Source organism: Telmatherina bonti (genome assembly GCF_933228915.1).
Source record: "Telmatherina bonti genome assembly, chromosome: 1".
Classification (NCBI taxonomy): Eukaryota; Metazoa; Chordata; class Actinopteri; order Atheriniformes; family Telmatherinidae; genus Telmatherina; species Telmatherina bonti.
Window position 1 is genome coordinate 24,022,924 of NC_136619.1, and position 22,677 is coordinate 24,045,600.

Genomic DNA, 22,677 nt, shown 5'->3' on the forward strand with positions numbered 1-22,677 from the left:
AAGAACTCCTCATTCCATTTTGGATCCAGAGTCTTCAGGTAGCATGAACAGAAAAACACATTAAATATCCAAAAAGTCCACAAATGAAGCACATATGACCGAAACTGCAGATGTTGATCTACTTACTTTTTTAACTGTTTTAGTCTGCAGACTTGTGATTTCTCCATTAACAGGATCATACAGAGAGAGTCTTGTATAGGGATCACTGGAACACAAAAAGAAAAGACACTGTGAGAGTTGGTTTTACATTATGATATTTACTTTTGGCCATCTATGTTGCATTATTTTGTGGAGTTCTTTTGTGTTATGAGTTTCTTTTTTATGTCTTAATGATAGCATAATAGTTCCTGTAAATCAGTGCCCATGCAATAGCTGTAATTTTCTTCTATAATGATTTGAGGTACTGTTCATTATAACAACATCCATCACTGCCATTACATCATTCATTAACCAGCCTTAATGTCTGAAGTGTTTAATAAGTTATGTATTAAGTGAGTTGCGACTGATATGAAAGCATGAAAAAAATACAAAAACATTATTTTGGTGTCACATTATTTTGTAGTTTTTTTTTTTGTTTTTTTTTTTAATTTTATCATATTGGTGATTTTCTTGGGGAAAATCTGAATTGCAGTGTTGTTTGCTCAGAAAATTCCAGATGTTATTTTGTAACTAAATGTTGAGAATAAAATAAACTTGCCCAGATTAAGGACACTGAGAAAACAAACCATCATATCAGGGGATAACTGAGGCTTTCTCACTTAGTGAACTCAAAGAACAAACTGGTAGTTTATAAATCTAATTGTCCAGATTATCAAACACAACAACTGACAGCCATCATTACACAACACATCTAGAGCAACATGAAGAGCTATGTCGTATAATTTGATGAAAAAAACTTTTGGTTTTTGTTCATTTGACAGTAACAAATCTGTTGCAGTTAAGAACTGCTCGTGAGAGAAATATAATATCTGATTGGTGGACTAAGCAGTGATCAAACCAATGTTTACATCAGCCTTCAGACTCATGAACATACCTGGCTCCAAGAATATCTTTTTTGGCCAGCCCAATTCCAGCAATGACTTTCACCTTTAGGATTCTGGATTCATCCTGAATTAAGAGAGCAAAACAATGATGTATTAAACAGTTATAGCAAAATGATCATTTTCATTATCATATGCTGACTGTGATCATTTTAAATTCACCTGGATTAAGACTCCTATATTTAAAAAGTAATCGAGATTTCCATGACTGCTTTCCATTTTAGGTTGGCTTTCTCCTCTAGGGTTTTATTGCAAGAACTACTTTAGTCAGACAAAGTTTGTAAATTCACACAGCTGCAGCTCACCGGGGGGCACATTTTTGCTTTTAAACAAGATTTAAAAAAAATAAAATTAAATTAAAAAAAATTTAAAAAATTTAAAAAAAATCAGGTAAATACTAATGTCTTACTTAGCAATATGGCAAACTGCTATCCTTCTGTTTGTATATCTGGTAATATTGGCTGGTGGGAAACGTGACAAACTTGCACTGTTAGTAAAGTAGGCCCACGCGTGACTTCAGGTACGCCCCATCCAGGCGTGCAGCAACAAAACTGGTGTTGGATCAGAGAACTGTTTCATGGACCCCAACTCATACATGTTGCTTGTGTCCCGCATATAAATACTGTTATGTGTGTGGATGATGCAATTTCCTGACAATCCTTGTGACTTCTGTACATTTCCCATCACAACCAGAACCACTCAATTCTCCTGGTAAGTTTATGAATAATCGTGAAATTTCGCCATCAGTCCCGCTGGTTTGACTGTCAGGAGCCACAATATGTCGCTTCCTTGTTGCTCCAATGAAGTACAACCATGCTAACTACTGATAAACGAAGAGTTTGTAAAAAATTGATAAAAAAAATAACAAAAATCGGCCTGGTGTGTGACTGTGGGAGTGTGTTGAGGAGCAAGCAGAGGCGTTGACAGCAGCTCCAGCTCGTTTCCTGCTTGCCAAAGTGCTGCTAGCTGATAAGTAGTTACAGATTATCAATATGATCGATTTTTTTTTTAATACGCAGCACTTTTACCTAGTTAGACTTAACTCTCCGAACTTTTAATAAACAAGACTAAGAGTTAGTTATCTAATCAGGCATTCAGGATAATCTGTGTTAGTTGTAGTTTGCGTTACCAAAGTGGCTAGCTGGCTGGCTAACGACGGGATCGCACGAGTAGCCTCGTTAATTAATGTTTAAGTTTACCTCATCTGCTTGAAGTCCTCGGATTTGTGAAGAAATTGCAGCCATAGTGTCCTGGTATCCCTTTTCCCCAAAAGAAGAAGATGAAAAAGGAGAAGAGGATGATGATGACGGCTGTCTGTTGGACAACAGTTTGTCCTCAGGTGTTTAGTTACTTCTCCGCCTCTGTGTGATACTTACTGCGTATTTTCGCTGGCAGATGTCGTCAAACTGGAGGCTTCACTGTGGCACGGTCGTTCCTGGAAGTACCCATCCTCCTCCTACTCCACCTTCACCTCCTCCTCCTCCTTTTTCCTCCCCCTTCTTCCTTTACCTCCTCTTGATCACTTGTCATTGCTACTGTCTTAAGGTTTTCCAAAGGAAGACTGGAAGTGTAACAGAAGACATTGTTTACTGAAGACGCCTGAGAGATGGGGGAAGTAGTTGTAGGCTACCATGTAAAAGTACAAAAATATTTAAAAGGTTATACATTCAAATACAGACTGTGAATTTGTAATATCCTAGTATGCCCAGGCAGTATTTACTTTTTTCTTTTTTTCCCCCTTCTTTAGATACTTCTGCACTGTAACCATAGACTGTAAGCAATCACATTATTTTCTCCTGTTTATGCATAAATATGATGAACATGGACGTTTTGAAAAGTCACATAAGTGCATATGCTATTAGTCATGCAGAAGATTTAAATATGTTTTAATTTACTTACTTATTTGGATGTTAACGGCAAAATTGTTTGGTCATTTAGGATTTACAGTTAATTTCAATGTGTAATCACAGTCAGGTGTTTCCAGTCAAATGACTGACAACCTGGTGTGAGTGGGTGTCCCAGTGTGAGAATCTATCAAAGTCTGCCTTTCATAAAATGCTTGTGGAAATGTGTCCTGGTACAAAGGACAGAAAACGAAGAAGGGTTTTGGATGTTCATCTTGTTGACAAAAGCCAAAACGAGGCAGGATTCTGGCCACACTCAATATATTCTGACATTATTCAGTAGTAGCCTATTGTTGCCCTCACCAGCTGCAGTTGATCTGCAGACTACACAAGCTTGGTATGCAATAGTGATCTATAACCAGCTGAAGACTAAAAAAAAATCTTAAGTCCATAGTTTTGAAAACTGAAGTAAAATGATAGCCAGAAGAAATTCTGTTTGTCTGCAGTGAACAGACCAATGTTTGTTGATAAAAATGTTTGAAACATGGTGGTGGTAGTGTTATGGTTTGGCCTTGTTTTGCTGTATCTGGGAACTTTTGACATTTCAAGACAAACATGTGATTTGACTCCTGGGGTTAGGTGCCAGCACAACAGCCTCAGCAAGTAAGCCCAGACTTCCTCTTTCCTTGGCTGCTTCTTTCAGCTTGTCCAGGGGATCATGTGGCTTCCCAGACCATTTGAGAGACTGGTTCCTCTACTGTGTCCTGGGTCTTCTATGGGGCCTACTCTCAATTAAATTTTACATGTTTAATTTTCTTGGAAAAGTACAATACAGCAGATTCCCAATTAATATACTATTTTTTCTATAATTAAGTAAAGGTACAGGGTTTATGTTGTAGTGGTTGTTAAAACTATGGATCAAAGCTTGCAATCCAAAGCTGAGAGTAAGGCAAAGCTGCAAGTGTCTCAAGATGCCTCACTTTTGGATCAAACTCAAGGAGAGGCCATTAGAAATAAGCTGTAGCGTTTAAGAGGACATAGACACTTTTAGCTGTCATTAATCCAGAGTTATACGACTAGAAAGCTGGAGCTGGTTTCCAGCGTTGGTTTAAGCATTATTACAGCTCACCAGCAGTGTATACTGGCCACTGTTGCTGAGAAAGTTAGTCTTTTAGCAGGAAATCCCAATCACAAGGGTCTGAATACATAGATGGGTGCTACTTGGGGTCATAGGGTGTTTTGTCTGATGGCCGATCTCCTTTACCAGGCAAACAAGCTGGCTATTTCGCTTCAGGCCCAGTAGGTTCTCGATAAAGCCAAATTGATTCCCAATGAAAGCACTACGTTTCCAAGCCCTTTCTTTGCCCTCCTCCGGTGTGATTTTGCCCTCCTCAGTGAGATGACTCTTTGTAATGTTTGTCAGTTCTGACAATGCAGTCTTTTCATCTTCCTTGGCTGTATTGAAATGACATCTCTGGGATTTTAACTCTTGTCTCAGCTGACTGTTTTGGCTTCTCACCGGATGAGCTTTGCAGGTTTGCTTAGTCCTTGTCTTTCTTAAACACCAAATTGCTCTTCTGACATGTTCATAATGATGGTACACATGGTCTGGAGCTTCTGGTCAACACTGCCGTTAGAGATGGATTCCAGGCACTTGGCTACATCCTCATCCTGCTTTAGGCATTCCTTGTTGGCAGAAGGCCACTTCACTCTGAAATTTTCCTGTTTCCTGCTTGGTGGAGGTGTGTGTGTGTGTGTGTGTGTGTGTGTGAGGGGGGTGTTGCTCGGTGGTTCCATGTACTGTATGGAGATCCAGAACTGAGATGCTTATCCTCATCCTCCCACTGTGTCAGCCATCTGTATGGCCATCTATGGTTCTGCAGGGTTCATTGTTGCATTATTGGGTACTCCATCTCAGGAGCTGCAGATTACAGGGCTAGCCCTCCCTGACCTGGTTGTCGTCTGTCCGAGCTGTCTGCTGTCTCTCCAGCCGTCACTACTGTTCATGGGTGTCATCCAGACTTTCCTGGAGGTCACTGGCTAAGCCAGATAGATTAGGGTTTGAATAATATTGATGGACTTTTCTTATTCTTCCTCTTTACCACATATAATCTGCGCATATAAAGATTAATTTTACAACTGTTAATTAAGCTTAGCCCTGCGATGGACTGGCGAGCTGTCCAGGGTGTGCCCTGCCTGTCGCCCAAAGCCAGCTGGGATAGGCTCCAGCTTCCCCGCGACCCTGAATTGGAATAAGCGGTTCGGAAAATGAATGAATGAATGAATAATTAAGCTTAACTTGATGATGATGCTGTACTGTTAAATACGTTTGTCATCAAAGCATACGACTATACAGCACACAGTTATTCATGAATCATCTACTGATGTTTGTAACAATTTTGTTTTCAAGAATAAAAAGGTAGGGTGCTGTAAGCCATTGGTGTCTTGTCTCACATTTTGTACTTCTGTTTGATAATACCTAAGTGCATTTATAATACTGTATTTAGTATATATATATATATATATATATATATATATATATACACACATACATTGCTGTACCCATCACTGCTTCCTATGGACAAATGAGCATGTAAAACTCATGAAATTCTATTCCATATTTTAATGAAGGTAAATATTTCCTTGATGATGTGCACTGCCCCCCCCTTTTTTTTATTATTTTGAATTAACATAAAAGACACACTGACTTCAGATGTATACTTAAAAATGTTTATTAGTTTTAAAAAGTCTTAAAAAAAACTGTAACAACAAGCACTTCCCCTTATAAAAGCACCTGCTAAAATGCAAGAAAAAGACACAGCAAAATAATTAGTGGAGTGCAGCTGTATAGCTCTAAAACACTTACAAGAGGAAGGGTAAAGTCTTCATGAAACAAACAACAGTGCTAACAAAGAGACACACAGCTGAACATCTAAACTGAGAGAACACATTTTTAAAAAACTGAATATAAATAACACATTTATCTAAATGTTAAAATATGAAATTACACCTTATTTTAAAGTGTTTATCTGCTTTTTTTTTTTTTTTTTTTTTTTTAGCAGTTAAAGGTACTTTAATCAGCCAGATTCAATGTACTGCATTTGTAATGTATCCAGACATTAACCTTACAACTTTTAGTTGTACACATAGTGCCATTTCCACATTTAAAAACAAGTGCAAATGTTTCCTAGTACACATTTCTGTCAATATCCAGTTCTAAATCTTTAAGTATTTTGTTATTCACGACCAGATACGGTGAACAAAATGCCTGTCTGAAAAGAAAAGGGGGAAAAAATGTACAGTGTAAGGTGGTAGCATTCTACAACACTAAAAATGTAAGCTACAAAGCATCATTAGAGGTCAGATTACTGTGAATGCACAAGATTACATGGTTTACAAGGCTAGGCCTTCTGTACAAACAACACCCTGTAAATAAATGGCAGTGAAAAAAAAAAAATCTGGACATCTGAGCACGCTCCCAGTCTGTGACAAATAAAACTGTACTGTGTGACCAGAAAATATAGCTAGTACTAACACACAAAGACAGATATTAAATAAGTTACAGTGTTTTGATTTATTTTACTTCTATAAAAACATACCTGCCCTGTTTCTCCAAAAGCAAGAACAAGAGTAAACAAAGAAATTGTCAATGTTTTCAGGTCAAATAAATTTTTTAGAGACAAATGTCTTTCCAGTGCTGTAATGAATGAGAGCAGAGCTCCTGCTAGATGCTTCCCTCTTACTTTGCACATTACATAGAGCAGAAGGCTACATCAGCTACATTAAATTACACTCATAATCACAGTGCCTGTTTTTGTAGGTTACATCTTTGGCATGGATATAAGGCTCAGAAACCAGTAACCCTAATAGGTATCTTCAAGTAGATGGTTGCTTGGCATCAGTGTAAAACTTAAACCGCAAAGGCCAAATAGTGTTTTTCTGTAGATAAATGGAAGATTGTCAGTGCTTTATAATGAGTGCACAGCTTTACAACAGGGCATCATATTGTTGATTCATTTTTATCATCCTCAGATGAACAATTTGCAAATAATATGTGAAAGTAAAAATGGCTGTCATTTTATTCTTTATCATTTATAAGTTTAAGAAATTTTGTTCAAGGGTTTAGCTTTAAAAATGGGTTTTATGATCTTTTTGTTTCCATTTATTTCACAATGGGGTAAGTGGTTGAGCTCTCATATACAACACAAAATACCACAATCCTTCATAGATGTAACTGCCATATTATTCATACAAGCATAATTAAAGCTATTTTTAGGAAGAGGTTTTCCTTTCCTCAATATCACATTTTCTTCTTTGTAGTGCAATCCATGCACATAAAATATGCCATTAAAGGGACTTGTCAGTATTTCATTTATTAAAATTATAATTATTCATAATGAATTTTCCAAAATTTATAATTTACAAAGATATTTGTAAGATATAAACTGTGCACAAAGAGGCTCAGTAATATTATTGGCATAATTTAAATGCTGTTTGATAACAGGATGACTTTGATCATGTGTACCAGTGGATTCAGGCATATTTTTTGTGATACAAAAGCAATTAAAACCGATTGAAAAGCTTAAAATTCTTTAAATAAATTTGGAAATAATGGTTCAGACATATATTCCACTTCCTTCTGTGGTCTTTCCAGTTTTCAGAACTACTGTTTATATACTTATCAAAGTGGACAATTAAAAGAGATTATTAAGTCATTGATTAGATATATATCTGATAGATTATCTTAAATGTATTCACATCCCAGCTATTGTATATTATGATCACATGTATATATTTAAGAATTTACATGGAGTAATGTAGTCCCATGGTTTTGTTACATGATGAGTGAGTAAATTAAATGTGTATATTTTTCACATTTGAACTGTTTTTGCTACATGAAAACAATGCAAGTTAGCAAAGTTCCCCCACTTTTACATCTACATGACACACAAATATCTGTTATGTTAGTTATATATCTTTTACTTCAATCACATACTGACAGCTGCTGTCAAGCTTTATACGGGAGGATATAATTATTACTTTAAGCTTTTTAATCATTATTTTCCACTTGTATTTCCACTCAGTTTCACAGCTTGAGTATGATATTTTCTAATCTAAATGTTAGGTAAAATGTCAAACAACAGTTTGTTTTCTCTATTTTTTGCCCATTTCTTTGAAATGCTCTTGATCAAATAACATAAGTTGACGCTCCATTATTAAAGGGAAATGACCAGCATTTTTATTCAGTGTTGCAGCATTATCTCAGTTCAGCCTGGCACTTAAAACGGACAAACCTCAGCTGTCCAGTTTTGCATTACACACCTGGAAATAATAATAATAAAACAAAATAAACAATAATCATAGATAACCATGTTCAACATGATTTTAAAAAAATCATTAGCCCATCAACCCAACAGTCGGATGATCTTTGCTTTCTAACCAGTCGAGCCCACCTGAATGTGGCACCTCGCTGGTTATTTGTTGAAACAGAGGATCGTTCACCAGCTCCTGTGAGGCTGCATTTTGATAATGACCCTGCTGCTGGTTGGGGTCAAAAAACAGGTTTGTGTCCAGGGCATTGAGGTCATTGATACTATTAGAAAGTTCTGATGTCATCCTGATTTCACAGGGAAAATCTGCCCCCCCTGGCGTTAGCTCAGAGAACTGTTCCATGAGCTGGCTGTCTGCAGTAAGACCGCTGTCTGTTAGAAGGTGCTGCGTGCTGCCGAAGTCTATCTGCTGCTGCTGTAACTCTTGTTGCTGCTGTGAGCTCAAAGATAACATAATAGACTGGGCCCGTTGCTGATGCTGTTCTCCAGAGGCCGAGTGAACTTGGCTGTTGCCTGCTGAGAGAATCATTTGTTCATTAACAGCATTATCTATGAGGTAATTTGGCCTCTGTGAGTTACCAGTGCTGGTGGAGTCAGAAGACAGTAGGCTGAGGTGAGTATCGGTGCAGGAAAGGTTGGGACTGGACTCCAGGATCTGTGTGAGGTTCATCCGTGCAGCGTAGGTGGATGGTAGATTATTGATGCCCATACCCCGCATAGTGTCATTGTGGTCCCCTTCTAGCTTGCTCAGAAGGACACTGGTGATGTTTTTGTTGCTGCATTGTTGACCCGTGATGGGCAGGACCTCAGTTTGCATCATGACATTGACTGGCACAGAGCGGCTCCTCTGAGCCATGCTGCTGACCCCAATATTTGACTTGCTATTGGCAAAGATGTTCAACATCTCAGGCGTCACAGGAGAATTAAAGGGTGACACAGATGAACGAGGTACATTCAAAGGAGCAGCGTTTCCATTCAGGTTCCTTTGATGCACTGCAGGGCTCACACTACGACATCGAAATGCTGCAGTGGATGTGTTGGTGGTTTTATTATCCAGAGGGGCAGGAACAGCAAAACCCTCCTCTTTGGTCATGTTAGCCATGCTAGCTACCTGCTGCTGCACAGGTGATATAGGAGTCAAGCGGCCAAAACGGCTGTCTTGATGGCGTGCATGAGGTATAGCAAACGCGTGAGGCTTTTGGAAATGATTGTCTACCAAGTCTTGATAGCCTGGGAGAATTCCCATTCCATTGCTCGATTTGGTTGCGCCCCCACCATTGTTGTTGTAGCTGTTATTCATCCACTCCAACCTTGCTTTATCGGGGTGGGTGGCCATTGGCCTTTGCATGGGTTTGACAGGGCTGCTGGAAACAGTGTTGCTGTCATGGAAACCAGGGATGCTGGAGTTAATGGGGGTGAATGCAAAAGGGTTCCTGCACTCTACTGGGCTGGGAGGAACAGTACTGCTGCAGTTGGAGTGTGGCGTTCCAACTGGGGTGTGGCGACTGCTTCCCAAAGCACTGTCCACTGGAGTTGTGGAGGTGATGTGGGAGCAGGGGCTCTCTCCTGTCAGACTTCGGGGCCCTCCCATCATTTCTGATGTGGGTGTGGGAGTTTGGACTGAGTTGCTGCTGTTGTTTGCAGTATGATAGAAAGCAGTCATGGTCTGATTGGTGGATGTTATGTTGCCTGGCATCACAGAGTGTTGACTTTGCAATGCATCACATTTCCCAAGCTCCTGCAGGTGTTTCAGTTTCATCTGCTCCTCCATCTGCACCAGCTCCTCCACAATGCTGTCCTGAGTAACATCATCATCAAAAGGATAATAGTCCACATGCTCCTGCAACGGCAGCTGGCTGGATGATACTTGATTAAAAAATTGTAAGCTGTCAGCAGCGGAGTTGGACTGAGGGTATATCTGTTGTTGAGCTCCTTCCAGGCTCACTGTACCTGTATTCATGCCTGTATGTTTCTGAAAACCAGGGTTACTGGGTATGGCATTCACGTCACTCACTGTGTGATCCTGCTGCTCCTGTAATACTGCGTGCCTGACTGAGGTACCAGTTTCCATAACAGCAGAACTGTTTTTCCTTTGCATTGCGTTATGTCTTTTGGCAACAGAGTTGAAGCCACTGGTTCTGCAAGAGGAAGTGCTTTGTGTGTGGAATTGAGTGGACAAGACGGAGCTCATTTTCATCTCTACCTCCCTGGTAGCTGGTGCACTTTCAGGTCTAGTTGAAGAGCTTAGCCTAGAGATATTACCAACTTTGTTTCTGATGTTATGTTGAAGAACTGCAGCCCCCTCTGCTGGCTGCTGGGGCATAAAAAGCTTTTTAATCGGGGAAAGGTCTGGATTGAAGCCTGAGCGTTTCCTGGGGCTCTTTGTTGACAAGAAACCTTCTTTTGTTTGGCTGCTTTCTGCAAAGGAGGGCAATGTGCTGGTGGTGTTAAGTAAAGAAATAATGCTGGTATTCTGAGTGGATGTATTTAAGTGCAACATGCCTGTGTCATTAGCACTATTATTAGTGCTCTGAACCCCAGTGGTGTTTGAAGAGGACTTTCCGCTGCATTTAATGCTAGATATTTCCTCCAGTTGCATGAAGCCTTTAGTCTGGGGTATGGGCACACTGGCAGCCCTATGCACAGAATCTCCAGCTCCATTTGCCATTGCTACTGGAGTCAAAACCTGACTGCTCAGATTTTGCATTTGGCTGTTGTTGTGTATAGCTTCAACTTCCATTTCAATATCCATGCTCTGAGTGTTGGTGGTCTCCCCCAGCCTGGCCACGGGGGCCAGAATGGGGGCAGCTGAAGCGCTCCTCACGTTTTGATTTGAGCCTATGCTGGCAGCAGCTGGTGCACCAAGGCCAGCAGATGCCGGACGCAGAGTGGCGTCTGTAAGAGACGTAGTGGTTTCGCTGCTGTTAGTTGCCAGTGATATGGCTGTCATCTTAACAAAACTGACTGGGCTGACATGACATGTAGTCATCACAGTCTTAATGGGGCTGTTGGCAATGATCATAGTAGAGGGCGAGCGCAGGGTCATGGCAGTGGTGGCTGAAGGTTTAGGCAAGATTTGAGCATAGCGTTGTCGAGCTGTGCGTTCACCTGCTGGACTGGCTAGAATGTTTTGGGCAGGTTTGGGACTATGTTTCACCGCCAGACCTGGCTGAGTCACCATTTGGAAGTTGATGGGCAGCCCTTTGCTTTCCACTGCTCCCACTGGACTTGGCGACATTAGCTGCCTGCTCCTCTGGACCTGCAGAGAGAATTAAAAATTAAATGGTAATGTAATGTGAAACCACATAAAAACTATGTAACTTCTATTTGTCAATTTCCATGTAACCATGCAAAAATGTTTCTAAAATTACTATTTAAATTGATTGATTGATTTTGTTTGAGTGTCAGAGCTTAGCAACAAATCTTCCGAAATTTACAAAAAAAAAAAAAAAAGAGAAAACTGTACACTTATGTTGTGTACAATGTCTTCTATCTTAATGTCCATGCTTTTTCCATAAACCTGGTGAGAACATTAATTTCATTCTTAAGGAACCAACTCAACATACGTATACTCACACAAATCCAAAATAAATCAGGATTCTTTCTCAAACAGGTATTTCCTCAGGTCATTATACAATGCATATTGAAACAATAAGTTTAAGTTAAAGTTTCTTATTATTTTTTACTTTTTTGGTTATTCAGGATTTTGGTTAGGATTCAAGGTTGTTGCTCCATCACTTTCTATTTATTCAGAATAAATTAACACTTTGTGCATCCTTGTTAATTTTACCTTCATCTGTGTTCTATCAGTATGGACAGCTACATAAAAGCACTTTATAAATGTCAAGAAAAAGTATCTTATCTGACATAATCTAAATACTAAAACAGAAACAAATGTCCAGGATTTCCTTCCTGTGTTTCTTGATGTTTTTTTCCCTTTGAACTGCAGAGCCGTTTTTTAAATCCATCTCTATGTATAACCTTTCTATTTGTTAGTAAGCTTTGCATTTGTAAGCAAAAATGAGTTCTCATCCCTGAGAAACCATCAAATCGGTACCTGTGAGAACAGTACTTATATTTCAGTTTCACAGTCACACACACCTGGTTCGTGAAATTGTAGCTATACACTATTTGGAAATTCAAACTACTTGGAAATCAACAAATCATAAATAAGGGTAGCTCTGTTTGTTGGCTCTGTGATGGACTGGCGACCTGTCCAGGGTGTACCCTGCCTATCCCCAAATGGATGCTGGGATAGACTCCAGCTTCTACACAACCCTTAATTGGAACAAGTGGTTGAATAAATGGATGGATGGATGGATGGATGGATGGATAATTGTATGGTGGTGCAATGTCATCAAGTACTTGTATTTTAGAAGCAAAAGCTTCCTGTTTCTAAAAACAGCTGACTGCAAAAAGACAAATCCATCAAAATGTGTGTAAACAAATAAAAATTTTATAAGTTCCTGGTAATCAGATGTCCTTCACCCAAATTGCTGCTATTTAAGGATCAAACTGTCAATTATCCATAATTTTGTGCCAATGTGAGTAGTGGAAGGCTCTTCTGTGGATATTGTTTCGATATTTGTGCATCTGGTATATGAAAGGTGATCAAAAGGATGAGTTACAAATAGAATCTGGTTACTTACATACTGACTCAGCTTATCTAATTTAAGTTTAGCGCTTTTCAGCTCTCACCACTTATCACTGCGCTGCCCAAGGGATATGTCCGAGGGCCGTTCTCATCATTATTTACCTCTTTTCCCTTGGTAATATTTTCCATAAATAAAACACAAATTTTCACAGCTAAGTAGATGATAACCAGCACTTTTTCCAATAAACCCAATTTCACAGTCCCAGCTTTCTTACTTTATAAAAAATATTTTGGTCGTGGAATGTAATCTTGTGTTTCAGAGGCAGAGGCTACCTGTGTCTTGTCTCATGCTAACTGCAAAAAAGACAGATCTATTGAAGTGTGTGTAAACAAAACAAAAATTAGGAAGTCTGCTCTCAAAGGAAACCAGTTGAGTTGGGTCAATACTGTACTGACATGTTCAAATTTACTTGATCTGATTAAAAGATGAGCACAATTGGACTTTATACAATTTGCAGACCCTAGACACTATATTCTGGTAACCCAGAGTAATGCAATAGTCCTTGCTGGTCCAATGATTATCAGTTTATCAATAACAAGTCCTAAAGGCTTTCAAAGTGTCCTACAGCACTTCTGATTCATTTAGCAGACATGTGCAGAACTTGTCTGAGTCTGAGGTATGTTTCAGCAGGGGCACTTGAAAAACCTGCAGGAAATCAGCCCTCGAAGACAAGGACCCTGCAATAGATCCTTCAGCAACCTTGTGATGCTGTTTTGGTGCAGTGATTTAATCTTAAAACTGACTAAAGTGGTAAATACTGAATTTAAACTACTATCTTAAGGACTATTGACAATAAAACTTATCCATCTTTTTAGATAATATTCCTCTGAGTGGAGCATATCCAACAGACTGAACTGTAACAAAATTATTTAAACTCCATTAAGAGTTCCCTTTCCTCACCGTGATGGGGCTTGGTATAGCGGTGACAATGATGCCTATGGTTGGCTGTGGCGATGGAGGGGTGGGGCTACCACAAGGCACACTGTCATCTAGCCTCTTGGTTTGTCCTTCTCCAGGTAAAGGGGAGTGCAGCTTCTGCTCCTGTTGCTTTCTCTGGATCTTTCTCTGCAGCTGCTGCTTAGCATCAACAGACGGTGATGACAGCGTCATCATCTGAGGCTGGAAGGGATGAGTCTCTGCCGTGGGGGCGAAAGCTGAGGTGGTCAGTGGAGTTTTGACCTCTGAATATAGCAAAAAACTGATTTCAATACATATATAAACACACACACACGCACATATATATATATATATATATATATATATATATATATATATATATATATATATATTTATGTGTCTGTATATCTATATCAACTATAAACAGACACACATACACATATATGCAGACACATGCAAAATCCAGCTTCAGCATGGATTTACAACAGAAGACAAAAGCAGTAAGTGCAGTAACAGGCACAAGCCTTTAGATGTCACTACCATCTCCTTTTATAGCAAAATAATGGCATGACGCTTCAACCTTCCTACCTGTTGCTGTGCCGGTCATAATGGTGAGAGCTGCTAAAGACTTGTTGCTGATGTTATGGCTGTCGATCAGGAATCGAGCCAAGTCTTCCACAGCATCAAACGGACGTTTCAGCACCTTTTGGGCCCATTCACACACAAGATCACAGGCTGCGAACCGCAACTCTTCCTTGATGCTGCTCAGCTGGCCGGGTGACTCCAGGACATCACACTGGTGCTACTCAGAAAAGATATGGTTTCATAGATGAACTGTAAATAGGAATATTCTCATTTATTAATAAGAAACATCTTGAGGTGCTTACTCCATCTATTGTTTTATGGAGATCCAGGGTAGGTAAAGATGGCATATGAACATAGGGTCTCTTCCTTAGTCCACTATAACAATATGTAAGTCAGGGTTAAGAGAAAAACAATTCCATAAAATATTTATACATCAAGGTAAATATGAATAATATTTGATCTGTCTGATATGTATTAGTTTATTTTTTCATATATAAATAAAGAAAAAAAACTTGATGAATCCTTGTCACCAAAAAAATTTTGGCACTGAGTGTTAATCTGACCTGTTAGCAGTCCAGACCTCTCGCCCTTTGAACACATAAAACAACACGACAAAGGCGAACCCTGAATTGTGATCCGCTGAAAGACTTATGGAGCAAAAACGGGTTTCTCACAACTGGTGAGACTGGTCTCCCAGTCTCAAAATTCTCGTAGAGTGCCATTAACAGATGAGACAATGTAAAACAGTGGTAAACATGCCCCAATTCATGTCCCACAAACACATTTTTTTCAAAATACTTTTTTCTAAATTGATGTTCATGCAGCAAATAAATGAATTACTGACCTTGTGGACAGTAACTCTTTGTAACACATGTTTAAAGTGAGTTCTCTTTGATTGGTCGACATTTTCTCAATGACAATGATATTACCGTAAGCTAAAAGGGCATAGAGACAAACAAACCATTTTACTTTGACGTCTGGAGAGCAACAAAATAACAAAACAAACACACACACACACACACACACACACACACACACACACACACACACACACACACCACACACACACACAAGTGTCCCTGAAGGTCAAGATCAGAGAAACTAACCCGAGGGTCTCTGTATTATGCTTGTGCTTTTGAGGCAGAGGGGGACTTCATTTCATTTCACATCTATATTTAGAGGGCTTATGAACTGCAGCAGCAGATGGTCTGTGAGTAGACACAGAGGCCAGACTAATACAATCCTTTCCAGTAAAGGATATTTTGATTTTCCCCTCATGCCAAGTCGGCGCGCCTTCATGTTCGGGAAGATGTTTTTCATCATCTTTCCAAAGTCTGCAGCACTTAATGGGTGGTAGTTGAGATTGTCACAGAAGCTCCTGTAACACAGATTAACAAGCAAGCAATAATGAAATTAAATTTATTATTAATAATAAAGAACATTTTATAAAAGAAATGATTATTCCACATGCCATCTTTCCCTCAACAGAGCAGAGCATTTTACTGTCTTTCATCTCATTGTTTTGGTTTCAAGGCCATAACTTTCTCCCTTCCCTCTCATGCCTTTATTCAAGATATCCACAATTTTACTGATTTTATGCTCCAAAACCTTTAATCTGGATGTTTTACATTTAACTTCTAATCACCTTTACACTTTTTTGTAAACAAATGTTAGAAGCCGTGTTTGCTTTCACCATCCATGCCTCTCAAGTCTCCTTTTGCACAGCCTTTGTAGTCATGTCACTGCATATCTTTTAGCACGTTATCACCAGCTATGGATCACAGAAATGGTGCGAAACCATCGGCAGAATTGAGCATTTATCAAAAAAATTAACTACTACAAGAGGTTATAAACTACACAGACTTTTTTTTATAAGGTGTGTCATTTATAAAGCACAATTTGGCTTTATTGACTGAATGTTTCTTTCATTTAGAAAGAACTCTGTCAATAAACAAGACTCCTTAAAGGATTCCTCTGCAATTATTACTCTCAGGTTTGAAAATGACTATAATTAATTCTTTGTAAAAAAAAAAAAAATTAAGCTCATGGCATCTTTATAAAGCCATTTCGGTGGCCTTCCTGAAGGCGCCAATGCTTCTGGACGGCGCTTTATTTCTGTTCTAGTGGAGTTAAAAAGATAGTTACATAACACTGTCAGAACATTTCAATGACTGTCTCAAATTTTCCATTCTAATATTACCAACACATGCTGCTCTGCAATTCTCATCCCTGCTGAATCTATTTATACAGGCGCTTGAGCCTGCAGTAACATGGAGCAGAAAGTAAGTACAGACCGTGTTAGCTGTTACCTACACATAAATGTAAAAAGAAAAACAATAAGTTTATACTGATATAAAACAAAACTCGGATGTAGTTTGTGTATAACATGTTTAAAATGAAAAGATCTGAGTTAGAAAGTTACAAAAAAAAAAAACAAAAAAAAAAAATTAACACTGTATTTGAAACTTTACTTGGTCTGAGTGTACCTACTTGTATTCATCATAGACCTCATGCTTGGGAAGAGAGGTCTCTGGGTATTCTTCTAAATGATCGTGGATCCAACTGAATGCATGAATCTGCTGCGTGCGGCTTGATGACAGGGCGCTCTGGTCACTGAGAGAAGATCTGGATCAAGGACTGATTGACAAATGATAAAGAACACAGTACCTGCCTAATAACCAAATCCTGCTTTCACTGCATTGTAACTATAATCCCCTTGTTGGTGCTTTGGCATGTTTGCTGTCATTCTTGATAAAGTCAGGTGGCAGAACATTTAAAGAGTTACAAATACTTTACAGGAGACTCCTTAAATCATATTCCAACAATCAGGGACCATGGCCTCCTTTAAGTAGCTTCATAGTGCATTCAGTCTTAAAACAGCTGATGCCAACAACAGAGGAGGGTATAAGAACAGAGGTAAGCATGATCAAGCGGCTCCTGCTTCCTCAATTCATTATGTAATTAAGAAATAAAAATATACCTTTGGTGGTCAGCTTGAGGTCTGGAGGACTCATAAATTTTTAGAGAGAAATGTAAGTAGGATTGCTAAAGCAGCTAAATTAATGCATACTTGACAGTAAAAAAAAAGTCCTTCAGGAGGATTAAGCGCACCCTGGAGAATTAGATGACCTTCAAGAAGACTCATCTGAGAAAAATAACTCCAGTGTCCTTGAAGTAAATTAAAACATCACAAGGTGAACATCCTGATACTTTTAGAAAATAAATGCTATGGTCTAATGAATAATAAATCATCAGTCCACATTATCCATGTTCAGTTTAAAACCACCACTTCAACTGTTAAGCACAGGGACACATATTTTAAGTTTCTTAAATTAGTTTCAGACAGAAAAAGAGGAAGAATAGATGACACTCCTCCAAACAAGAACAAAAAAAAAACTAAATGTTTATAAGCTAAGATATTTGCAAAAAAGGAATTATTACAGAGTACTGGGCATGTAGGTTACTGAAACTTTAGTATAATGTTTTGTTTTTTTTTGTTATTTCAAAACTATGAAAGATGGAAATGCAGAGGTAAACTTGCTCAAAGCACATTTGCAATTTAACTTTTATCTATTGTCTATATTGGCGATTAGGTCACATTTCTTCTTCTTCTGGTTCTGGTTCATAGATATGTTTGTATTAATATAAAACCAGTGATCACTTTTCTATTAAAAAGTTTAGAAACCAGGTGTATTCTTACCTTTTTTCAGCACTGCTGCTGGGACCAGAAGGCAACTTAAGGTAGAGGTAGAGCTTTTCAACATCTGAGAACTTCTCTATGTCTTGCTGTAGACAAAAGAAGGAAAAGAGCAAAAAAAGATGCAGTTTAAATACTTTGCTTTACTGTCCATCAGCACAAAGCAGCTCTCAGCCTGGATTTAAAGCAGAGGTGGTCGTATCACACCTGCAAGTCACACATATGCAAGAGCCAAACCTGCATGCATCATCACAGAGAAATATACATAAATACACACCACAACTACAATTACTACAACTACTACAACTAAATCTGCTACAACTACCTCTAATGATAATAATAATACAGAGAAGTCATCACAGTCTTTGTCATCTGGCGTGCGCTGAGCTTCCTCCAGGTGAATGAAAGTTAAAGATATTGTTGTTCACTTCCACAGAAAGCTCCCCAAATCGCACCAATGAGCACATAGACAGATGTCATTGAGGTTGTTGGGAAATATAAATACCTGAAGTATTCACTTCAATAACAAACTGCACTGATCAACAAACACTGAAAGAATCTACAGGAGGGATCAAAGTTGGCTATGCCTTTAAAGGAAAATGAGTTCCATCAGCATGTGCAAGACACTGCCGAGAACTTTCTACAAGGCTTCTGCTGTGCTTTATGCAGTGGTTTGCTGGGTCTGTGGGAGGACTGGGAGGGACAGAAACCAGCTGAACAAGCTGGTTAGGAGAGCCTGCACTGTACTGGACAGCCCCTTAGACTGTCGAGGTAGCAGGGGAAAGGAAGATGTTGATCAAACTGGCATCAGTTCTAGAAAACCCCCACCCTCTACATGAAACCGTGGGAGCACTAAGTAGTTCCTACAGCAACAGGCTGCTGTGCCCTCAGTGCAAGAAGTTTTTAATCCCATCAGCCATCAGACTGTTCAACAGCATTCTGTCTTATCAGACTCACATAACCTCCCCAAAAAAAAAAAACACACACACACACACACACACACACACACACACACACACACACACACACACACACACACACACACACACACTGCAACATTGTACACTGTATTTTTTGTTTTATGACAATATTTGGAAGTACATAAGCACACTTTTTTACATTGTAAATTAAGTCTTATCTACCTGTGCCATATTTTTCTAATGCTTGCTATCTGGGATGTTTTATTACATTTTTAAATTATATCATTGTAAATAATAGGTGAATGTATGTAATATTGTACATTTTTCATTTTAAGATTTACTGAAGTACTTTTTCAGTTATATTTACATTTTTTTTCCAACTTCTACTTTATTCTCTATGCTCTCTACGCACTGCAGTAACATCTGAATTTCTTCATCTACGAGCTGCATAAAGTATTACCTTAATAATAAGACAGAGAACTTTCATTTGCATGTGCAACTATTTGTTTCCATTTCCAAAGCTCACATTCATTTAAACAAAAAATGTGTACAATTTTGATGAAAAATGAAACTGCATATTATTAAACCATTTTATATCAGAAATCCAAACCTTAAAAATAGCAAATAAAAAACAGGTTAAATCATAACAGTATAGGAGCAATAAAAACAGCTGTGGCACTAAATAAAACCTGCTTTCACATGGTATTAAACACTTAACAGCTGCCACCTGTAAATACTTTCAATGTGAAGGGAAAAAAGCTGAAATAAATGTTATTGTTAATTGCGACTACAGGGTCATCAATAATGAACTATAATTTGACGGATATTGCTCTGTGGAACAGGCTCACCTGCTCACAGTACAACTAATCAGTTATTCATGTAGTTGTTTCCCATTTCCAATTTAAAACTATGGAAGACATTTACCTTGTTGCTTTGCTGTACTGATCATTTAAATGAATTTAAAAATTCTTGAAAACCTTTTTATGTGGGCCCCGCTTTAATTAGGAAGCATTTGTTTAATATTAATTTATTATTACTTTTTTTGTTTTGAATTGTTTCTGAAGCACCTTGTGTATTTCATCTGTGAAAAGTCCTCTATAAATAAACTTAACTTACTAATCCGTTTTTTTACTTACTTACTAATCCTATTAAGTTGTTTATGTGTGACTATAGTGTCCATGCTCCACGCTCATATCATTCTTCACCTGTCAAAATAAAATAAAATAAAATAAATGTAATAGCTATAAAACTTATTCATTTCAAACACACTTTGGAGACTAAAGCTGTATGGTTAACTTCAACCAGATGCTTCATCGGTGGAGTTCTTCCAAGAGAAAACTAAACATGATAGAGCACCTAAAGAGCAATCAGGCGCAGCTTTAGACTGCCACACAGAGCAACACTAAAAAGCACATCCCTTTACATGTGAAATTAGTAACACTGTCTACGTGGTCTATAAAAATTAGTCGTCTCCCGTTCTGAGGAAATGGCAACTTAAGGTTACATTTTTCATGTCCAAGAGAAAAAGATTTGAAAGTCTAAGTGAAAATACAAATCAGGTTTAGGAGAACAAAGACAATTTATCAAATTCGCATTTGATACCATTGATCGCATTTGATTAATCAAATCAAATCAAATCAAATCAAACTTTATTTCTTGAGCACTTTTCATGCCTCAGGCAACACAAAGTGCTTTACAGGATAAAATCAAGTCATAAGGATTAAAACAAACAGTGGATAAAAAGGCATTTGAAAATAATAGACACAAGCTCTTTCCACACACTCACACACAAGGACATAGAGCAAAGAACCCACCCACATTCCCCGAAAACATCATTCCCTGAATACTGTCTCTTTAACTGAATTCTGGTTAATAAAACAACTAAAAACATTAAGTAAGTGATAAAAATTCTGACTTGGTGCTGATTTGAGGAAACAATACCTCGGGATCCATCCACACCAGGAGCCAGTCCCCCACATGCTCATAGGGGCCGCTGCCACAGCAACGGCACAACTCCCAGGCAGCAAAGGGGCCACCCCGCAGCCGTGAAGCTGCAGTGGTGGAACCCGCACCACCCAAACAGCAGCGGTCATCATGACAACAGCCCCCAGACCAAACAGGCAGGGCCCCCAGTGTGCTGGATCCCCATAAGGAAAACACTGGAGTTAAAACCAGAAGATGAATAACCTTAAGAAGCAGTAAGAAATAAGAGCAACAATAAAAGAAAATAAACATATATACATAGAAGGACTTCACAATAATGTATTAAAAATAAGAAATCTAATAAAACATTTTAAAAATAAGATAAGCAAATAAAGTAAAATAAAATTCAGTTAAATGCTAAGCTAAAATGGTGTGTCTTGAGCCTCTTCTTAAAAACATCAACAGTCTCCGCGGCCCTGAGGCTCTCTGGCAGGCTGTTCCACAGTCGAGGACCATAACAATGGAAAGAGGTCTCACCGTATGTCTTAGTTCTGACTTTAGGAACCACTAAAAGGCCAGTACCAGAGGACCTCAGGGTCCGCGAAGGCTCATAATTAAAAAGAAGGTCGGATAAATAAGAAGACCCAAGACCATTAAGGCATTTATAAACAAGTAAAAGAATCTTAAAATCAATCCTGAAGCGCACAGGAAGCCAATGCAGCGATTTTAAAACTGGTGTAATGTGTTCCCGCCCTCTAGTCCTCGTCAGAACTCGTGCCGCTGAATTCTGTAGTAATTGTAGGCTGGAAAGAGACTTTTTAGGAAGACCAGAGAGCAGGGCGTTACAGTAATCTAATCTACTGGAAATAAAAGCATGCATCAGCACCTCTGTGCTGGCAAGAGAGAGAAATGGGCGGACTCTGGCAATATTTTTTAGATGATAAAAACCTGTTTTTGTTACATTTTTTATGTGTGGAATAAAATCCAGCTCAGAGTCAAGAAGAACACCCAAATTTCTCACACACTGGGAGGAATTAAAATGTTGCAATTTTGATAAAAGGATCTCTCTCTTGCCTTCAGGACCGATAATTAAAACTTCAGTTTTGTCCTGGTTGAGCTGTAAAAAGTTTGCTGCCATCCATGACTTTATATCTGAAATACAATTTAAAAGAACATTTAGTGGCTCTAAGTCATCAGGGGACACGGTGATGTAAAGCTGTGTATCATCAGCATAGCTGTGAAAATCAACGCCGTGTCTCCTGATGACGTCCCCAAGTGGTAACATATACAGGTTAAAAAGTAACGGGCCTAAAATTGATCCTTGGGGAACCCCACATTTTATTTCATAGGTTCGTGAGGAGCATGTATCCATACTTACAAAAAATTGTCGATCCGAGAGGTAGGAATGAAACCACTTAAGAGCAATCCCTGAGAGGCCCACCAGACTTCTGAGCCTGTTCAATAAAATCTGATGATCTACTGTATCGAATGCGGCACTAAGATCCAGTAGAACAAGAACAGAAAGTTTCTGTGAGTCCAGGCTAGATCTAAGGTCACTAACAATCTTTAAGAGGGCCGTCTCCGTACTGTGGTTAGTCCTAAAACCAGATTGATATTTTTCTAAAATGTTGTGTTTATTCAAAAACTTGTGTAATTGAGTAAAAACAACTTTTTCTATTATTTTACTTAAAAACGGTAAGTTGGATACAGGTCGGTAATTATCAACCATGTTTGGATCTAAGCCACTCTTCTTCAGAAGGGGCCTTACCACCGCCGTTTTAAAAGC

General features: G+C 38.7%; 1 protein-coding gene across 1 annotated transcript in view; it reads right to left on the minus strand.

Annotated features, from left to right (window-relative positions):
- Window positions 1–5,668: 5,668 nt before the first annotated feature.
- The window catches only part of LOC306773001 (DNA-binding protein RFX7-like), a 43,133-nt gene continuing 26,124 nt past the window's right edge, over window positions 5,669–22,677 (minus strand). The window contains 9 exon segments of the mRNA XM_079262687.1: window positions 5,669–11,473; window positions 13,770–14,050; window positions 14,355–14,568; window positions 14,654–14,726; window positions 15,196–15,286; window positions 15,423–15,483; window positions 15,591–15,729; window positions 16,842–16,964; window positions 18,052–18,137. Of these exon segments, the coding sequence (XP_079118813.1) occupies window positions 8,282–11,473; window positions 13,770–14,050; window positions 14,355–14,568; window positions 14,654–14,726; window positions 15,196–15,286; window positions 15,423–15,483; window positions 15,591–15,729; window positions 16,842–16,964; window positions 18,052–18,137 (4,260 nt within the window). The 3' untranslated portion in view covers window positions 5,669–8,281.